Source organism: Corvus kubaryi, unplaced genomic scaffold, assembly GCF_017639235.1.
Source record: "Corvus kubaryi isolate FWS band 111438036 unplaced genomic scaffold, C.kubaryi_AGA036_p1.0 37397, whole genome shotgun sequence".
In the NCBI taxonomy this organism is placed as follows: Eukaryota; Metazoa; Chordata; class Aves; order Passeriformes; family Corvidae; genus Corvus; species Corvus kubaryi.
In genome coordinates, this window is record NW_024581136.1 from 20,696,089 (window position 1) to 20,713,783 (window position 17,695).

At 43.2% G+C, this 17,695-nt stretch overlaps 1 protein-coding gene across 1 annotated transcript in view; it reads right to left on the reverse strand.

Moving 5' to 3' along the window:
- MME (membrane metalloendopeptidase) overlaps positions 1-15,216 on the reverse strand; it is a 28,401-nt gene extending 13,185 nt beyond the window's left edge. Inside the window, exons 1-10 of the mRNA XM_042042339.1 lie at positions 15,132-15,216; positions 14,757-14,926; positions 13,609-13,644; positions 8,560-8,721; positions 7,550-7,630; positions 6,782-6,877; positions 6,562-6,680; positions 5,787-5,852; positions 3,022-3,156; positions 1,553-1,654 (exon numbers count right to left, since the gene is read on the reverse strand). Of these exons, the coding sequence (XP_041898273.1) occupies positions 1,553-1,654; positions 3,022-3,156; positions 5,787-5,852; positions 6,562-6,680; positions 6,782-6,877; positions 7,550-7,630; positions 8,560-8,721; positions 13,609-13,644; positions 14,757-14,916 (957 nt within the window). The 5' untranslated portion in view covers positions 14,917-14,926; positions 15,132-15,216. The remainder of the gene's footprint in view (positions 1-1,552; positions 1,655-3,021; positions 3,157-5,786; positions 5,853-6,561; positions 6,681-6,781; positions 6,878-7,549; positions 7,631-8,559; positions 8,722-13,608; positions 13,645-14,756; positions 14,927-15,131) is intronic.
- Between the last annotated feature and the right edge of the window lie 2,479 nt (positions 15,217-17,695).

The following is a 17,695-nucleotide window of genomic DNA, read 5'->3' on the forward strand; positions in this document are numbered from 1 at the left end:
AAATCAATATGCATTATTATAATGGTTCAATCATAAACAATTTAAATATGTTTGCATGACACAAATGCCCTGCCTGTAGTTTCCCTAATATTTGCACTACTTATAGATGGGGCCATTGTAATAATAACTGGTCTGAGATCATTTACAGCTCTAAAAATGTTGTTAACAGAGGGGATATTTGGCAGTAAGGGTAGAGAAATTGCTTTAATTTCAAACTAACACAATTTTTTGTTGATTTTTAAAGTTTTGTTCTGCCTATTACTTTGAAAAGTGTTGGTGATTTTTCCCAGCCTGTATCTTTGGAAAGGTTTGTTGGAAGAGGTAATGTCTTCCATCAGACAAATGGATGTAGCTGAGGAGAGCAGATAAGCTTTCAGGAACAGTCACTGCAGGTCTGAGAGAGAAGCAGCAAACTTCAGGCTAATCTTGGGAATAATTGCTGTTCTATCCTTAGACATTACAATGCTATCAACTCCCATCAAGTGTCTTTTGAGCATTTTGGAATAAATTTAAATTAGTGCTGATCTGCAGCACCCCCCCAGGAACTAATAATAACCAGGGCAATGCCATTCTATGACAGGAGTTGTTGTTTTCTGACAGGATGACTGTAGTGGTAACCAACTACACCTGTGGGAGATGATGAATTATGAAACCAATTAAACCAGGCAGGAGGGAACTGTCAGAGAATTACAGTCAATAAAATTGCAGTGATTATGAAAAAGTGCCAAGAATAACAGTGTTTCATTGCACCTCACTGGCCTCAGAAACCTCAATAAAAGTCATGAGAATAAAAACTACCCATGTCTAGTATGACATAATGCTCCTGAGGAGACAGAGCTGTGTTAGCAAAGCTTGGGCTGGTTTTCAGCTGGACTCTGGTGCCATGAATTAAAGGCTGCCCTGCACAAACAGCACATGGCTCGGGGTGAGAGCAGATCTGACACATCCCAGGGGAGCTGCAGTGGGAGGGATGTGGAGAATTGTCCTGTTCCATGGGCCTGACAGCCTGGGCTCCTGTCTGCTTGCACTGGGAGCAATATTTACAGAAGGAATGTTGAACAAACAGGACTTTTGTTCTGAATCTGCAGCTCTGGATAAACAGTGGGGCTGAGTAGTCCACTACAACATCCCTGAACCAGTTGGTGGCTACAGGATGGACTTTTGTCCTGGGCCCTGAATCCATGAGGAGAAGTAATAGGATCACAGAATCACAGTATGGTTTGGTTTGGAAGGGACCTTAAAGATCATCCAGTTCCAGCCCCCTACCATCAGCAGAGTCACCTTCCACTGGATATTTTTTTTTTCTTTGTGCTTTCCTATGTCTTTATGTTGAGGCAGATGGGAAGATGGGCCTTCAGGTTAGGAGAAGCAGTGGGTACAGAATGTGCTTACAGTCCAGTGTCATCGGAAGAGTAGGTAAGACTGTGCACATCAGGGATCCTGTTCAATTGCAAATATGTCATGTCTTTAACAGAAAAAAATTTCAGGCTTCATTGTTTAATCCCATCAATGATAAATTAGAGGTTAAAATACCAGGTTATTGATCACTCACCTTATGATTGATTTCCAGTGAGAAGTTGTTTTGGAGTTGTGCCAAGGTCATTTTATTGTACAGCAGGAGTGGATCATTTCTGTCTTCAGATTTTGTTGTTGCCTGTCAGAGTTAATGAGGAGAAAATTACTAAGTACATTGAGGCAGTTCCCAGGAGTTTCGGTTCTGATCGGGATGCACTGCTGCCCTATCTGTTCTTTGTGACCTGCTGTACTGCTGGGGAGGCACAACCCACAGCTCACACAGCTCTGTGCTGCTCTGGGCACTGGGAGTTTGCACTGCTGAGTTAAACATCTGCATCCACAATAGCAGATTTTACCCTTTTAAAGTGCTTTGAAAAATCAGTTATGCCAAGCCTCCTTTTATCTCTATCCTTCTCTTCCGCTTCCTCTTTCCTATTCTATTGTGCATTCAGTGGTTTTTTTCTGTGTTTTTTTTTAACAAATTCCGAAGAGCACAATGCCAGCTCTCTTCAGTCACATTCAAGCTGATGCTGAGTTTTGGATGAAAGGTTAAAATCCCAGGCAGTGGCAGCTTCCCCAGCACCAGCTGGACTCCACCAGCAGCAACTGCTGCAAGGACATTGCAGGTGGGGGTTCCTTTCATACTCCTCTTTAAAACCTTTCTTCAGTGAATTCCTTTTTTGATAGTAATTGCCCATCTCTGATCCAAGCCCAGAGGTGTGTTTCTCAGGAAAATGAAGAAAATCAAAATCAGATAGTTTAAGTTTATACAAATGGTTTTCCCAAGTATGTGACCTTACTATGAGCGTAACTTCAAAAATAGCTGAAGCTATAAAGTGTGTATTCAGCCTGTTTCATAGTCATCCTCACCTTCAGGTCCTGCTGCAATGGTTAATAATAATAAGCCATGGTTTGCTCATGAATGCCTTTGGTTTTCTCCATGCATGTTAAAACTCCCACTATTTCTCCAAAGTCAAACTCATTATATTATTTTTCCTTTGTCCTTTTCTTTTAAGGGAGAACAGTGTTTGGTTAAAAATGCCCTTGGAACAATCAGCATTGTGGAGCAGCTTGTGCAGCACAAACATGACTTTGTGTTCACAGCAGGCCAAGGGCTGGGAATCTGCTGCTCTGGGATCCAAACAGCCCACGGGGAAACAGGACAAAGGGAGGAGAGGCCCCAAAGCATCTCCCAAAACTCACACTCTAAACCACATTAAACAAAATCCAAGTCTGTCTCTCTCTGCTCTTGCAGGGCTTCTGTGAACAGATCAGGACAAAACATTTTGTTGCTTGGAAAACAGCTGGCTCAAATACTTTCCCTTGCTCCTCCCAGGACAGAGCTGTATTACTGTCTGTTCCTTCCGGTGTAGCAGGCTCCATACATTTCTGGTCCCACAAAATAGCATCAGCAAGGAAGTTAACAACTCAGTTTACAGTCAGCTCTCTTAGGTATTAAGAAAAAAGTCAGTTATTTAAAGGACAGTTTAAAGATGTTTTTCTTACATTGGCAATCTCTTTCTCCAGGTCCATAACTCTTCCCATTTGTTCAGAAATCTCACTCTCACTGACAGAAATGTTTCTTTCTTGTAGGATTAGTTTAGCTACAGAAATCATGAAATCAACGTAGGCAGAACATGCCTGCAGGAAAAAATAGGAACAGTTTAAAGACAAAACTCTTCAAAGTAGAGCATACCTTGATTATCTTCAAGATTTCACCTTCATTTTTATGAACTACAGTTCTTCATTCCTTATTGAAACAGTTCGATTTTATCGGAAATACTGTTAGATCACAACTAGAAATTAACTTTGAACATTCCCTCGCGGAGCACTACTGAGTGATTGGAGCACTGTTCAAAGCTAAACACTCCCAATGACTGCACTGTTTTCATTATTTAGAATGAGACATTTGTATGTCCATATTTAAACCATCACCCATGTTTTTTCTAGCTCACTTTAATTACAGCTTCCAAAAATACCGCTTCCAAAGAGCCGTGTTCCCAGGAACATAACATGAGGGAATTGGCTTTGTGGGAAAAGCACTCTTAGAAGCTGTGAACCTCCTCCAGTGCTTCTTGGAACAGTTAGAACTCACGTTGCTGTATGCAAAGTTAGGTATACTATAGACAATATATATGAATTTAACATTAAAGAGTTCACTAATGGTAAGAATGTAAATACAGCAGCAAATTCTCTGAAATGTCACACTGTCAAATATCTTAAGGTGTCATTGTATTTTATGGAACCTCAGTATTTTTCTAATTCCATTATTATTTGTAGTTCTAATTCCTCATTCGTAAGTCACACTCATTTTTCTATCAACAGCAATGCTCTTTTCAATATTCCTTTTCAATGCAAATAAAAAATATACATAGTGCTGGATCAGCTATCAAGTAACAAATCTGGTTTATGCAATGTAATCTACCAAAGCAGTGATTAAATCTAGGATTAATAAGGTGTGCATGTCATCATCTTTATTAATAGAAGGATTTTGGTACGTTCAGCTCCTAAGGCAGGGAGTGCACCTCTTTAATGAATGCTCCATGTGTGCGGCCATTCCCTATCCTGGGCATCCCTCCCTGCCAGCAGGGCCAGGCTGTGCCCAGCTGGGGCTGTGGCACCGTGGGACCGGGCAGCTTGCACAGAGCTGCCAGAAGGGACAGGGACAGGGCTCAGCAGTGACAGGGACAGGGCTCACAGCAGCCCAAAGGGCTGAACTCCCAGTGCCAGTTGCAAGCAAGAGAGATCATTTCAGAAAGAGAAAAGCCCATGAAGCCACTGACAGCTACAAGTCACAAAAGACAGTGCATACCAACCCTGTAAAAACCATCATAAAATTCAATATAGCTATTACCTCAAACCAGTAAGTTAGCAGAGATTTTTAGGTACCAATCAGTGACTTTATTTTTGCCCTAAGTGCAGCTCTTAAGTCAGGTAGCAAAGAAATAAGTCAGCTAATTTCAACTGGACTGTATAAATTATCTCAGCAATTTCAGTGGAAACTTAAGACATCGGAATTACTCCTGTCTGAGCAGAGCCATCCTGTATCTTACAAGAGAAAAAGATTTTAAATTATCTTATTGGCAGATTCCACTTGTAGCTTTGGGGTGGGAAGTCTTGATGGAGGCAGAGGCCTGGAACAAGCAGGAGGCAGAGATGGTGTTCGCTGTGCACAGCTCCTGGAGTGGAATAAAAAAGCAGGAACCAGAGCCAAGAGCAGGCTCTGCCGGAGAGCGAGGATGGAAGGGGAACAGCTCTCGCTTGGAGCAGTCATGCTTGGAAGGACACTGGGAACCTGCCTGCCAGGGATAGAGCTGTTTTTCAAGAATACTTCCTCCTCTACTTTTCAGCAGTGCACAGCTGATACCCAGGTAGGTCAGAGGACAAGAACTGTCTCTCAGTGCTGCAGTCAACACAACACATGGAAGGAGCAGATTGTGCTGTGTGAGTCAGCTCCTAAAGGCCATCTCACATGGAACTGAGCAGTTCAGATGGCAATGATTGTCTTAATGAGCATGTGATCTGTAATTAAGTGTAATCACTATTAGCTGTTGGCTCATCAGCAAAATACCTACAAACCCCAAATGGTCTGTACACTTTCTCATTGCTTCTGCATTTAATTACACAGAAGGAATGTGGTTAATTAAAGGTCACTGTAGTAGCAGTTTCAGCTCCATGACTTCAGCACAGACACTTCATCTCTCAAGGACTTAAAGCACATCCAAGATTAGCAACAGGGATACAGTGTCAGTGCTAACAGGTTAAGGAGACCCATAGAAGTAATAAGTAAACAAGAATTAAAAGAGACCATATGAGGTTTCAGGTATCTGAGCCATTTCTATGGCATCACATCCTTTTGCTGCTGTGTTTGTGCTCAGCAGTTGATGTAGGAGAGGGTGATCTTTTCAGATCTTTCATGCAGCAAAGTGTCTCTTTGGTTCTGAATGGTTCTGGTTTTCTTTCCAAGCCTATTACTGGTAGAAGTAGTTCATCTGCAACATTTCCCAGTCCATCACAGTTCAGAAGTGGCCTCCTTTTTGCAGTGACAGAACAGGGCTGATCATGACCTCTTATATTCTGTCTTAATACAGCTCTGACAGTCAGGGAATAGCTCTTGATCCAGCTGTGAAGCCTGGCAGAGGCTGTATAACAAAGCTAAATTGTTTCATGTTTATCTCCCTCCAAAAGGTCTTAAGAAGTCAAGTAGCTGCATTGGAAATACAGGCTAAAACACGAGAACTGTCATCAGTGGTGTGTCAGCTCCCCCTCACCTCTTTGTATGCGCCAGTGCACTCATAGTAGTCCCGAGAAGGCAGGCCCAGCCCAGGCTGATCAATCTGTAAATACAAATAAAAACTGCAAAGTGCTTAAGGGGAAATGGCAGAGCATTGTACTGTTCTTTCAGTAACTACAGGTGTTGATGCTTCACTAGCCAAATTATCTGCTGGCTACAGGGGTGTTCCTCTTTCATCCTGTTGCCCACCTTTAATTATTTTCATTCTCTTTAGACTTTTTGTTTTTCTTTTCAGTCTTTTTTTTCCCTGTTGCTGAACACTGCAAGCCACTGGTAGCCAGTGTGAAAACGGGTGAAGTACAGATGACAAAACAGCTCAGAGACAAGCCAGGCAGCTCCTGCATCTCTGAAATTCCTACATGTGAAGTGCTCATGGATCTGTCTACCCACTGACAGGAGAGATTGGCCCTTTGCTCCTCTAACTGCTGCATCTCAGCAGTCACCAGACATTCTCCTGCCTTGTCTGGATGTTCAAGTTTCAGAGATGACCTTTCTGTCTCTGTCATTCCCATCTCACTGACGGTAACAGTGTATGAGTGCACAGAACAAAGATGCCAGCTTGGAGAACAGACAGGGCGCTGTGAAACCCAGAATTTCAATTGAAAATTGTATTAATTCACAAATTCATCTACAAAGTACTGGGGTCAAATTCAGATCACTGATGTTTCTCCTTGTTAACATTTATGTCTGTGCTTCCAGTTATTTGCTGCACTTTTATGATCAACAAGGCCATGGCACCCAGGCAGACTTACGTGAATGATATGTGCTGTGGAATTTTTATCATCTGTGCCAACAAAAAAATTAATAAGGACCTTTTTTCCATATCTGGAGTTGAGCTGTGCAATAGCTGTCTCAGCTGTCCAAGCAGTACCTAAGCAAATGAAAGGTATAGTCAGTCTCTATCTTTGGTAAGCAATAAATTAAATAATTTAGATATTTTAACTAAAAGGAAATAAGCACAGGTTATCTTACCATAGGAAGCATCCCAGTTAGTTGTTGCTACAGGCCACTCAGACACACTTGGCAATAAACTAATTAAAGGCCTTCCACCTCTGCTATCAATGGCAGCTTTTGGAAAAAATAAAATGAGTTACCATGACATTTTAAACCGCACAAATGTTATATATTATAATGAGTTCAGAACAATGAAGCTGAGAACTGTTTCCCCCATCACCACAGCAGCAGTTTGCTCTGATGTATGACTGTGCTTTAACATTTAATGTAAAAATGTTCCAGTCACAAACAGCATATGCAGATCCTTGAGAGCATGACACAGAAGTATTATGGGGTTTTTTGTCTCTCTGCAGATAGCTTGAAATAATAGTTTTGAAAAGTATTCATAGTATTACAGAAATTATAAAAATACTATTTAGGAAGCACTGCAAACAGTTTTACTGCTCTTTGTTCTAGTGGCAGAGCCTGATGTGCCAGGTAGCTTTCACCTCATTCCTGGTAATTTCTACAAAAAGAAGTTAACTCCCATTTAACTGAAAGGATTTGAGTTTATGTATCTGCAGCAAATTAGTAACTGAAGAGTTACCTAAAATACCCGAGGTAGTAAAGCAGGAGGTACAATACCAATTTTACTGATTACATTCTTATTGGACTCTATGAAATAGATACATTTTAGTTTTCACAAAGGATATCTGAAAAATTATGCACAGAATAGGATCCAAGTGTAGCTGACTGAGGTGGTTGCTATTAGATATCCTGCATGCAATGGGCTCAGGGGACACTTACTTTCATTTAGGCAGGACCTGTACAGAGTTTTTGCCTTCTGCACTGCTGGGATGTCATTAGTGCTGGGGGTGTCGAGGACATCTGAAACACATACAGCGAATAATGGTCATTCCTGCTCTGTCCTGGCAGGGCTCTGAGGAGCAGGGCTGGCTCAGGAGTGCTCCATGTCCATTGCTAACTCCAGGGAGGCTTTGCCTTTCAGAAGCTGAGGGGAGAAGCTCTGGAGGCGAAATGCCTTGCAATGGCTTCAGTCTGTGCTAGTATGTGGAATGTAAAGGAGTCAGTAGATACTCTGTAGGTCACCCTTGGTGAAAGACAAATGCTCTGACTTCTCAGGGACAGGTTTTAAGCAACCAGGCTATTTTGTGAAGACACAGCTTGCAAAACCAGGAGATAGGCAAAGTAAAAAAAAGGGTATTTAGCCTGGAGAGAGTGAGTTGGAGAGTGTTACATGAGTACAGACTGACTTCTTGGACTCTGTTATTTTCACCTGAAAAAAGGGATTGTGACCAATTTGATCCTCTTGATGTGACAGGTAGGAAATTGGCTTGCCTGCTCTTTGGGATTTCTGATGGAACACAGATATGCAGGACATAAGGCTGCCAGAGAGCAGCTTCCAGCATTTCAGCTGATGTGGACACAGACAGACCTCCTCCTTCCCCTTCTCCTCCTCCTCCTCCTCCTTTATTCCTCCTCCTTCTCCTTCTCCTTCTCCTTCTCCTTCTCCTTCCCCTGCCTGGTGCTGTTGCTGGTGCAGGTTTAGGGTGGGGACTGCAGTTGGTCTGATCTGCAGATACCAGCAAGGGCAGGTCTGCTCAGCTCTCCTCTAGTGTCCAGCACAACTCCCAGAGCCTTCTCCAAGCAAACAGTCTGGGGCAAATTTGTCCTGAACCAAACACAAAAACCTGAAATATCTAGTAGTATTTTAAGCTTTGCTAGAAAACCACAACTTCTTAGGATAACAAGTAAGGCAAAGAAGAAACTTTATTTAGTCCCCAAACTCCACTGACCTTTTAAAACAACTTCTAGTTCATCTCTCAAAATGTCAAAGTTGCTATAACGGGAGCTGGTCTCGGGGATGACGTTCCTCTTGAGCCACCCCCCACAGGCGTACTGGTAAAAGTCATCGCAGGGCCTGGCACTGGGGTCCATGTTCTCCAGGATCCGGGCAGCTGCATGGACACATGGCACAAAGAGTCTTTACAGAAAGACAGCAATACACTTGTTTCCTCTGAAGAGGGAAGTTATAAATATATTTAGTTTAGAATAGGCTCAAGCTTACTTAAATGTTCTAGACCAAACAAGTTCTCATCGGTGAACAAGGAATTACTATGTGCTGACCACAACTTCCATACTTTCCAGTTGGCTGTTTACTGGTGGTAAACTGACAGATGTTCCTGCTCCCTGTGAGTGGTCACTCAGTTCTAAACAAAATGTAAGATGTTTCATTTACCCTTCACTTACCCTTCTTCGTACTGAAATGTGGTGAAAAGGGACATTAAAAGCACAAGACATAGCAGAAGTTAAGTATCCACTGTAATGTGATTTTGGTAATTAAGTATGATTTAGACTCAACTGAATCCTGTCTATTTCAATAAAATACTGACTTTTTGGACCATTTCAGTTCTTGTCAGGAAAGTTTTTTGCATTAATGCCTTCTGGAAGCCACATTCATTTTTAGACCTGCTCCACATTTTACTCTAGAACTGATACTGACTCTTGCTATCCCTTTGACCCTCTGGAAGTGGCTTGTCCAAGACTGGCCAGTCACTGACTGATAGTGCCAGGGATTCTCAGTGAAATCCAATTCCCTGATGACAGTTTCCCAGCTGCTGTCCATAAACCCTCTGGGCTTTTTCCTATACCTACTCCTCTTCCACTCAGACTGCTTCTACCACCTGTATGCCAGAACAGAGTCTCTCACAGAAAGGAGAGATCTTAGGAGTCAGGCAAGACCTAGGGATACCTCTGAATTTCCCAGGATACTGAATATTCTTCCCATTTTCCTGACATTATTTTTAGTAAATTATGAGGCTTGTGATTTCAAGTGTTCATTCCTCCACATGGGCAAGTCAAATATTTATAGTTATTTTTCCAGTACTTTCAATATTTTCCATGTCTCTAGTGCTGGTGGAAATGAAGTGGAGAGACAGTCTGTGGTGTTTGTGTTGACTTGCCTGCCTCCATTTTTCAGTTGCCTTAGGAGTATTACATCCTAGGCCAACATCTGATGGTTTTACAATGTTCCAGTGCCTGCAAGATGGAAAAAGCTATGGACAGGTGCATTTTCAACCTCAGACTGCTTCAGCAGCATAAAACCTGCTGTGGAAATAGATACAAAGCTTCATACCTGGTGGTTTCCCTGTCAATGGCTTCAGGGTGACTTCTATTAAAGGGATACAGGATCATGCCAACAGCCAGAGATTGGGATATTCAGTCATGTTTTTACTAAGTGTGACACTCGCTGCAGCCCCAAGAGTTCTGGGATTGTGGAAGCTCTGGTACTGGTTTCTGTCTTTTTTGCACTGTTTAATTTAGAGGAGTGTTTTGAATGCTGCAGTTTATTCCTGTCCTAACTCCACCTATTTGCTGTGAAAGAGGAAAGTTGTTATTGTTTCTAACATCTCCTGCTGTAAGGGTATCCCTCTGAATCTCTCTGCCAGGCTGGGGCAATATCTAAAGGGCATCACTGTCCCTTGGATGACCTTGGCGTGTGTCAGTCCAGCAGCACAGGCTTTCCTAGCCAGGAGTGGACAGCCCAGCTGGCTCATTCACAGCCCTGCCAAACAGTAACAGTAGGACAGAAACATCTTCTCCCACCAAGAAAAGATGGCCCTTATCCACTGTCTTGTCACTTCGGGGAAAACCTCACAACAAAACACCCAGGAGAAATCCACATCTTGCTTAAATCTGAGAAATCATTAACAGTCTAATATCAAACCTGGCTTGAACTGTGCAGTTGGGTTGCTCTGCTTGGAGTCAGCACCTGGATAATTGTGCCTACTCGTGTCACATCGAAATAATCATCTCTCATAACTTTCCTGCTCCAAGGTCCAGGCCAGCGAGTATTAGCTATCCAAATTTTATCAGAACTTGAAGCTTAAATACTACCAGAAAGAGCTCAGTTGTGGGAACTGTGGTCTTTCATTAGGCCTGTATGTGAAGTACATACATTAAGTATGACCATGCAGAATACTCTCCTCAAGAATGTTATTTGCACGCCTGAGCCCCAAGATAACCATTCATTATTTGGTTGATACCACAGATAGATTAAAATCAAGGAAATGTGATTATGATATGAATATTTTGTTATTTTATCTCTAATCCAGGTGAATTGATACCTATACAAATACAGGTAACACATGGTGTACTTTTCATTACTGCTCAGTGTTGCTGTGACAAACCAGTGTTTGGCTTTGTTCCTACTGTCACTTGTTTACTCAGTTCCTACCTGCCAACAAGAATGTAGAGCTTCATATCAATTACTTGTAATGATTAATCTTATTGTAGTACTCCTGATTGTCAGCTGTTGCTTTAATAGCTTACAAATAAACTAATATAGTCTGGCATAACAACCAGTGACCTGGGGAGGATTCAGGAGCAACACAATGTGCTTACCTAGGTAAGAAACAGAGATCAAAATCCCCTGTTCCATCAAGCCATGCTGCCTGAGCTCAGGGAAGTTAGTAGAGTGTGTCAGCTTATCCAAAAAATGCTCAAATGTATAGATTGCATGGTATCTTCCTTTGCTACACGGCAATGGGTCTCACAAATCCACGGATAACATTGCCATGCAGTTACTGGTATCTTACCCTGGGTAACCAATGACTTCTCATTACATTTTTTCTTCTTTATTTATTCATCATTTTACTATATTTTTTCTCTTCTGGTCATTTATTTGCAGCTCTTCTCTCAAATGAACAATCAATTCTGTCAGCATCTTCCTTTTATCCCTTTCCAGTGATTAAATGCTGTTAAAGCTTTTAACAGAAGCATAAAAGAGCAAAATTTTTCTGTTTCATTAATTTAGGCACTTCTTGCTACATTATGCCTCATTTCTCCGAACTTTTCCTGCTTTTCCTTTTGGAGTTCATTCATCATCACATAGTCTGTCTGAACTTCCTTCTAGCAATGTATACTTAGCTGAAAATGAGCATCATCAGAGATTAAAAACAATCCACTAGAGAACTAATTGGATCATTTTCCAAACTACAGCATGAGCTTTCATGGTGGGAGAAGAACACCTTGGAAGTGGAATGCAAAGACAGTGATGGCCACCTGAAATAAACCTTATGTTTGGCCCATGCTGATGACAGTATGCAGTTCCTGGGATCTGGGGCTTTCCCAGGGTGACCCCAGCAGGGCTGAGGTGTGCGGCAACGACCCAAGCTGCTAAAATGAGACCTGAAACCAGTAGTCCCATGGAAGTAAGGAAACCAATATACTGACTTTCCTGCGCTGTTTCTGGTATATCTGCAAGTCTAAATGGTGTCTACGAATCAGAACCTTTTGGGAGCCTCCCATGGGATGCTGTGTACCTGGGATTCTTTAACAACTACACTTAAATTCCATACACTTTTGCTTGCAAGCACATACATTTGTCTTGCATGTTGACTGTCAAATCCTTTGTGACTCCTCACCCCCTTCCCAGGGCTGAACTTTCTTAGGCTCCATAGGGGCCAGTCATGATGTAGAGAACCTACATAAGAGTTATGTGTTCCTTGTGACAAAAGACAACCCAGAGCCGTTGGGATGTTTGTGATGCTTCTCATGGGAGGCTACCAAGGCTGAACAACAGGCATGGGGTTTGCTCAGGAAGCTCAGGTCACAGTGGGGTGCTGGGAAAGGGGCCATGGCATGAGCTTCTCTTTTAGGTGCCTTGGCACCCTCTGTGACCGGGCCACAGCCTTTCTGAACTCAGTTATCCTACAGGGCTGGAGAAAGCAAAAGAGGAATGAACAACTGCCCCAAGGTCACACCAAGAGAAGGATTGCTGGGGTCCCATCTTAGAAGCTTCCCAGAAAAACATAACCAAAAGAGTCCTGTTGTGGGGGCATTCAGACACAACAGGTGATCCTCCTTTGGCACAGTTGGGATCTCCTCCTGCATTGGAGAGGACTCTGTAAGGGCATGAAGAGCTGTCAGCTGAGGCTGGAAAGGGGCAGAAAGGGAGAAAGAAGAGCTAGCACAGAGCCCCTGTGAAACCTGTGTTGGCACAGACAGGTAAATGCTCCTTTCTTCTGAGGGCCAAGAGAGGCTGCTCCTGAGCCTAGGACTGAGGTGGAGGAAGTGTTATAAACAGGGATATTTAATGTCTCTAAGCTAAAACAGGGTAGCTTTAGACTGGGTATTGGGAAGAAATTGTTCCTGGGAGGGTGGGGAGGCCCTGGCACAGGGTGCCCAGAGCAGCTGTGGCTGCCTCTGGATCCCTGGAAGTGTCCAAGGCCAGGCTGGACAGGGCTTGGAGTAACCTGGGATAGTGGACGGTGTCCCTGCCCATGGCAGGGGGTTGAAATGAGATGAGCTTTAAGGTCCTTTCCAGGCCAAACCCTTCTGTGATTCTATCATTCCATGATTTAGAAATAAATTAGGCAAAAAAGGGAAGCAGCATTAATTGCTCTGGAAGAGAAAACAGAAAGGCCAAGAGGACCAGAGGTGAGGGGAAAGGGAAGGCAGGGATAACAACCCTTTCACCTACTCTGAGTGGATACAGAATGTGGGACTCAGCATTTCCCTGATGCTTTGTAGCAGCTTTCCAGTAGAGTTCAGATCAGGATGTAAACAAGAATTCGTATGCACTTGTTACTGAAGGATGAAGTAGCTTGTCAGACTATAACATTCGGAATCTTTTGGACATGGAGGATGACTGCAAGATTGACAATATCATAGCACAAGATTTTACTTTTGTAGAAGAACTATGCTAAGAAAATCACGTGGGGTAGCAGAGCACATGCTTCTATGTGCCATACTTGTCTGCAGTTAGATGGGAGCATTCCATGGTAATAATTTTGTTTAAAAACACATAAGTTAATTTAAAACATATGTATTTTCATTCTTACCTGATTTGATACAGTCTGGTGTCTTGCAAACCCCATCTAAAAGAGAATACAATCATATTCTTAATTCTTTACTCAATGTCAATATAATAAAATCTACTGTAAATATTTTCATTGACAGTCAATTTAATTGTAGTGTACATTAAGATAAATAGGAACAGACACCTTACACTCAGTAAGGGAATATTTATAGGATCAGGCTCTCAAAATATCATCATCTTCAACCCTTTAGGGTCATTCAGTGCTAGTCACTCATCATGTGGAATTTTTGTAGTCATAAGAGGAAAATGTCCTATCAATTCGAAGTGGGCAAAATACTATTTTTATAACAAAGAAGCAATTTAGAGGAAAATAGCACAAGGACTGGAGAGAATTACAAAGCCAGTTTGAATTTAGCAATACTTTACAATGACAAAAGGACTTTCACGGAATTATATGAAAATTCTGAGACATTCATTTTGAAGTCTTCTAAACAAAATACAGGATTCAGGAACATGAAAATATTTCCTTTTGAGACTTTGGAAATAAAACTCTTTTTTTCCCCGCAGGGGCATTTTCCCATCCCATAATTGAACTACACATCAGTAAAAAGCTTAAACAAAACTATTAAGTACTTCAAAATCAAACAAAGCACTTAATTCCCAATATAAGGAAACATTCTAGTTTCACCCTAGATGGAAATCTTAGCTTTTCTGTATTATCTTTTCCAAAAATTATCAGGATATTTACCCCTGAATGAAATTATTTTGCTCTGGCTGCTGAAGCACAAAACCTCTCAGGATGACTACACTCTCTGAGAGTCCTTACTGCAACAGCCTGAAAAAATAGGATTTTCATACATCTACAGAAAAAACACAAAGGAGACCTGGAGTTTGGTTTTCTTCAGCAATGTTGTAATTTGTTGGGATTTTTGCTTACTGAAGCATTAATTACAAACAGAAGTATTCCGAAGTCAGAACAAGCAGATGGTTTGTGTTTACCACAATTTTTGCATGAACAAATGGGTTTACCCAGTCCCAGTTGGAAACACGCAGTTTCTGAGTTTTTCCAGCAACAAGACGTGTGGATGCAGCTCCACGTTTCAGCCAACATCCTAAACCCCTTCCCTGTTCCCGTGTATTTGTGCATGCAGTCAGTCCCTGTGTACTCACCGTCATATGTGGCATACAGGGCAATCATGGTGATGGCCACAATGGCCAGCAGCACCACGACCACAGCCAGCCCTATTTCCAGGCCACTCCATCCCAGTTTCTTCTTCGGTTTTGGAGTATTCATTTCAGTTATATCCATCTGGCTTTCTGACTTGCCCATAACCCAGCGTCTGGAATGGAAAAGGGAATATTCACTGAGCACTTACCCTGAGTCATAGCTTGAAACTGGCTCCTCAATTGCACTGTAACAAAGGTGTTTTCTAGGTGAGTTTTCCAATTATTTGTAATACTACTGGGCTGTCAGTCAGGAAATGAAGAATCCTGCCCTCTGCCAGGCCTGGGCATGCACATACACACACACACACACACACGTACCATGCACTTCGTGTCATGGATGGAGAGCAGAAGAGTGGAGTTCCTTCACTTGGAGGAGCTTCCTTCACACCACACAGAAAAGGAAGGCCAACAAACCAAAACCTATTTTTAAAATGTACCCGTGAGGTTTAATCTTGTGTGGAGGTACAGGAGTTCACAAGCAGTAAAAAGCAAGTCTCTTTGCTTGAATAAAAATTAACTTAACCTGCCAATTACTTATCTAATGCCAAAGGTCAAAATATGCCATTGTGCTTCGCTGTCACTTCTAAAATATTATGTAAGCAGTTCTTGACTACAGCTTTACAGCTGGCTCTAAAAATAGAAAAAAAAATCAGGCTCTGCTGGGAGCCTGTCAAATTCACACTGAAGACAGGGAGTCTTCACAGTAATTTTTAAAGAACTGCGAGCAGGCCTGTCTTTGGAGGTTAGAGCACTGGGAAACAGGAGTCACGCAATGCCGGTGGCAGCGAGCTCACGCTCACTCGTGCAGCTCATGCAGTACGTTTGGAGATTGTCCCTCTGTTGCTCTTCAGAGGTAACTGGGCCACCTTTGCAGTGCTGCTGGTGGCAGCTCTGTGCTCTCCCTTCACCTGCTCCTACTTATCCAGGGCCAGACTTTCCTCCACCAACCGAGATTCCAGTCCCTACACACACAGCAATGTATTTCTCAGTATTTCACAATGAAAATCCCTCACAGCATTTCCTGGGGCTCTCTACATCCACAGGCAGTGCACACCCTTTCCATTTAATGGGAAAGACCATGAGAATTTCACTGGGATAAATAACGGGAACACTACATTCACCAGACCCCTCACACAAAGGTCACCCTTCCTTAAGTCAGTGAGGGACCCTTCTCAGGCTCTGCATCCAGTTAAGTCTAAGACTCGGAACTTCATTATTTTAAACTGGCTTAGCTGTATTGCTGACTTGTGTTCATCCCAACTCAAACTCTCCTCAAACTGCTGCAATCTCTCACATCTCCAGTCTTTGCTTTTCCACTGGACCTCCCTCTTCTGCCCAATTCACATTCCTTAGTTCCCAATAATCTCTTCCTCCCTCTGATGTCCACCTCCCCTAGAATGCGGACCCTCTGCTGCAAAAACAGGTCACTAAAGTGTATGTTTACCAATAAACTGAAGATGTCAAATAACCCAGTATTACAGATGTAAGTAAAGACAGATTTTGTGTTCCATGGGTTTACCAACACTTGTCCCGGTGGCTCACTGAACATTCTCACACTGTTCCTCTACATAAACAAGAGGACATTTTATTTTTGTGTTTCTCATCTGCCCTTCTGTCGCTACTCCCGGGACTTCAAGATTCAGGAGGTGACTGGCTGTGCCAGAATTGCAGCTCTTCCATGGCTCAGGAGGCTGGAATCCTGAGGTCGGCCCAGCCTCTGTCTTTCTGTACCTACAGGGACCATCAGAACTACTTTCACGTGCCTCATGAGCTGCTTTTTTCTCTGAAGAACAGGATTTTTGGTCAAATGAGCCAGTGGTTTCTCAGGCACAGGACTGAAATCCCACTGAACTGTGCAAAGGAATGAGAAATCTGCCCTGCATTAACTATGAGCTAAAACTTCATAGGTAATAAAAAAGCAAATTAACCATTATCCCCTTCTCACTTCCAGTCATTTTAAGCAGCAAAAAAATGTTCTTTATATGGGCTAAATACTGCCGAGTCTCCAGAATCCTCTGAGTACGTGGAGCCTCATTGAAGCAATGATGCTTATCTCCTGACTCTGGTGGTGACTTTGAGCACTGAAAACAGCTCCACAGAGCAGCAGGAAACACTGTACCTTTCATGTGCAAATACGTTCTTTGCAGTCATCTAAGTTTTTCCAAGCGAGCTAATCTTTCTGTTCCTGCAGGAGCGCTCCTCGTGTCTAAAGGCATCTGAGTAATTTTTACTTCTAGTTATTTAGAGAGTTGAGCCCATCTGCATTAACGACCACCAGGTAAAAGCTGCTTTATGTGCTACTGCAAGCACAGCGAAACTGTAGGAATAATTTCAGCAGATACAAGCCTCGGTATTGTGGTTTTCTTATGCTTCTCTTGGTGCTTATGTGATCCCCTCTGCTCTGCCTGCTGAAGCTTAGACACCACAGAGAGCTGAAGATGTTTCGACGGATCCTGGTCTAGATGGCACAAGGAGTTAATTAATGCATTGGCTTCTGGTTTTGGGATGGGTTTGTTAAAATCGGTTTGTGCTTATTTGGTTCCCAGCGTCGCCTCACAGAAAATGCAGCACGTCACGGGAATACTTTACTATTTTTTCACTAACTCGTGCAGCCTGTCCCGTGCCGGCCGGGCGGTGCCACGGGGCATCGCCGGGCAGCCTTCGGAGGCTGAACCTCTTCCGCCGCACGGAGCCCGGCACAGCCCCGGCGCCCGGCACAGTCCCGCCGCCCGGCACAGTCCCGCCGCCCGGCACAGTCCCGGCGCCCGGCACAGCCCCGGCGCCCGGCACAGTCCCGCCGCCCGGCACAGTCCCGCCGCCCGGCACAGTCCCGGCGCCCGGCACAGCCCCGGCGCCCGGCACAGTCCCGCCGCCCGGCACAG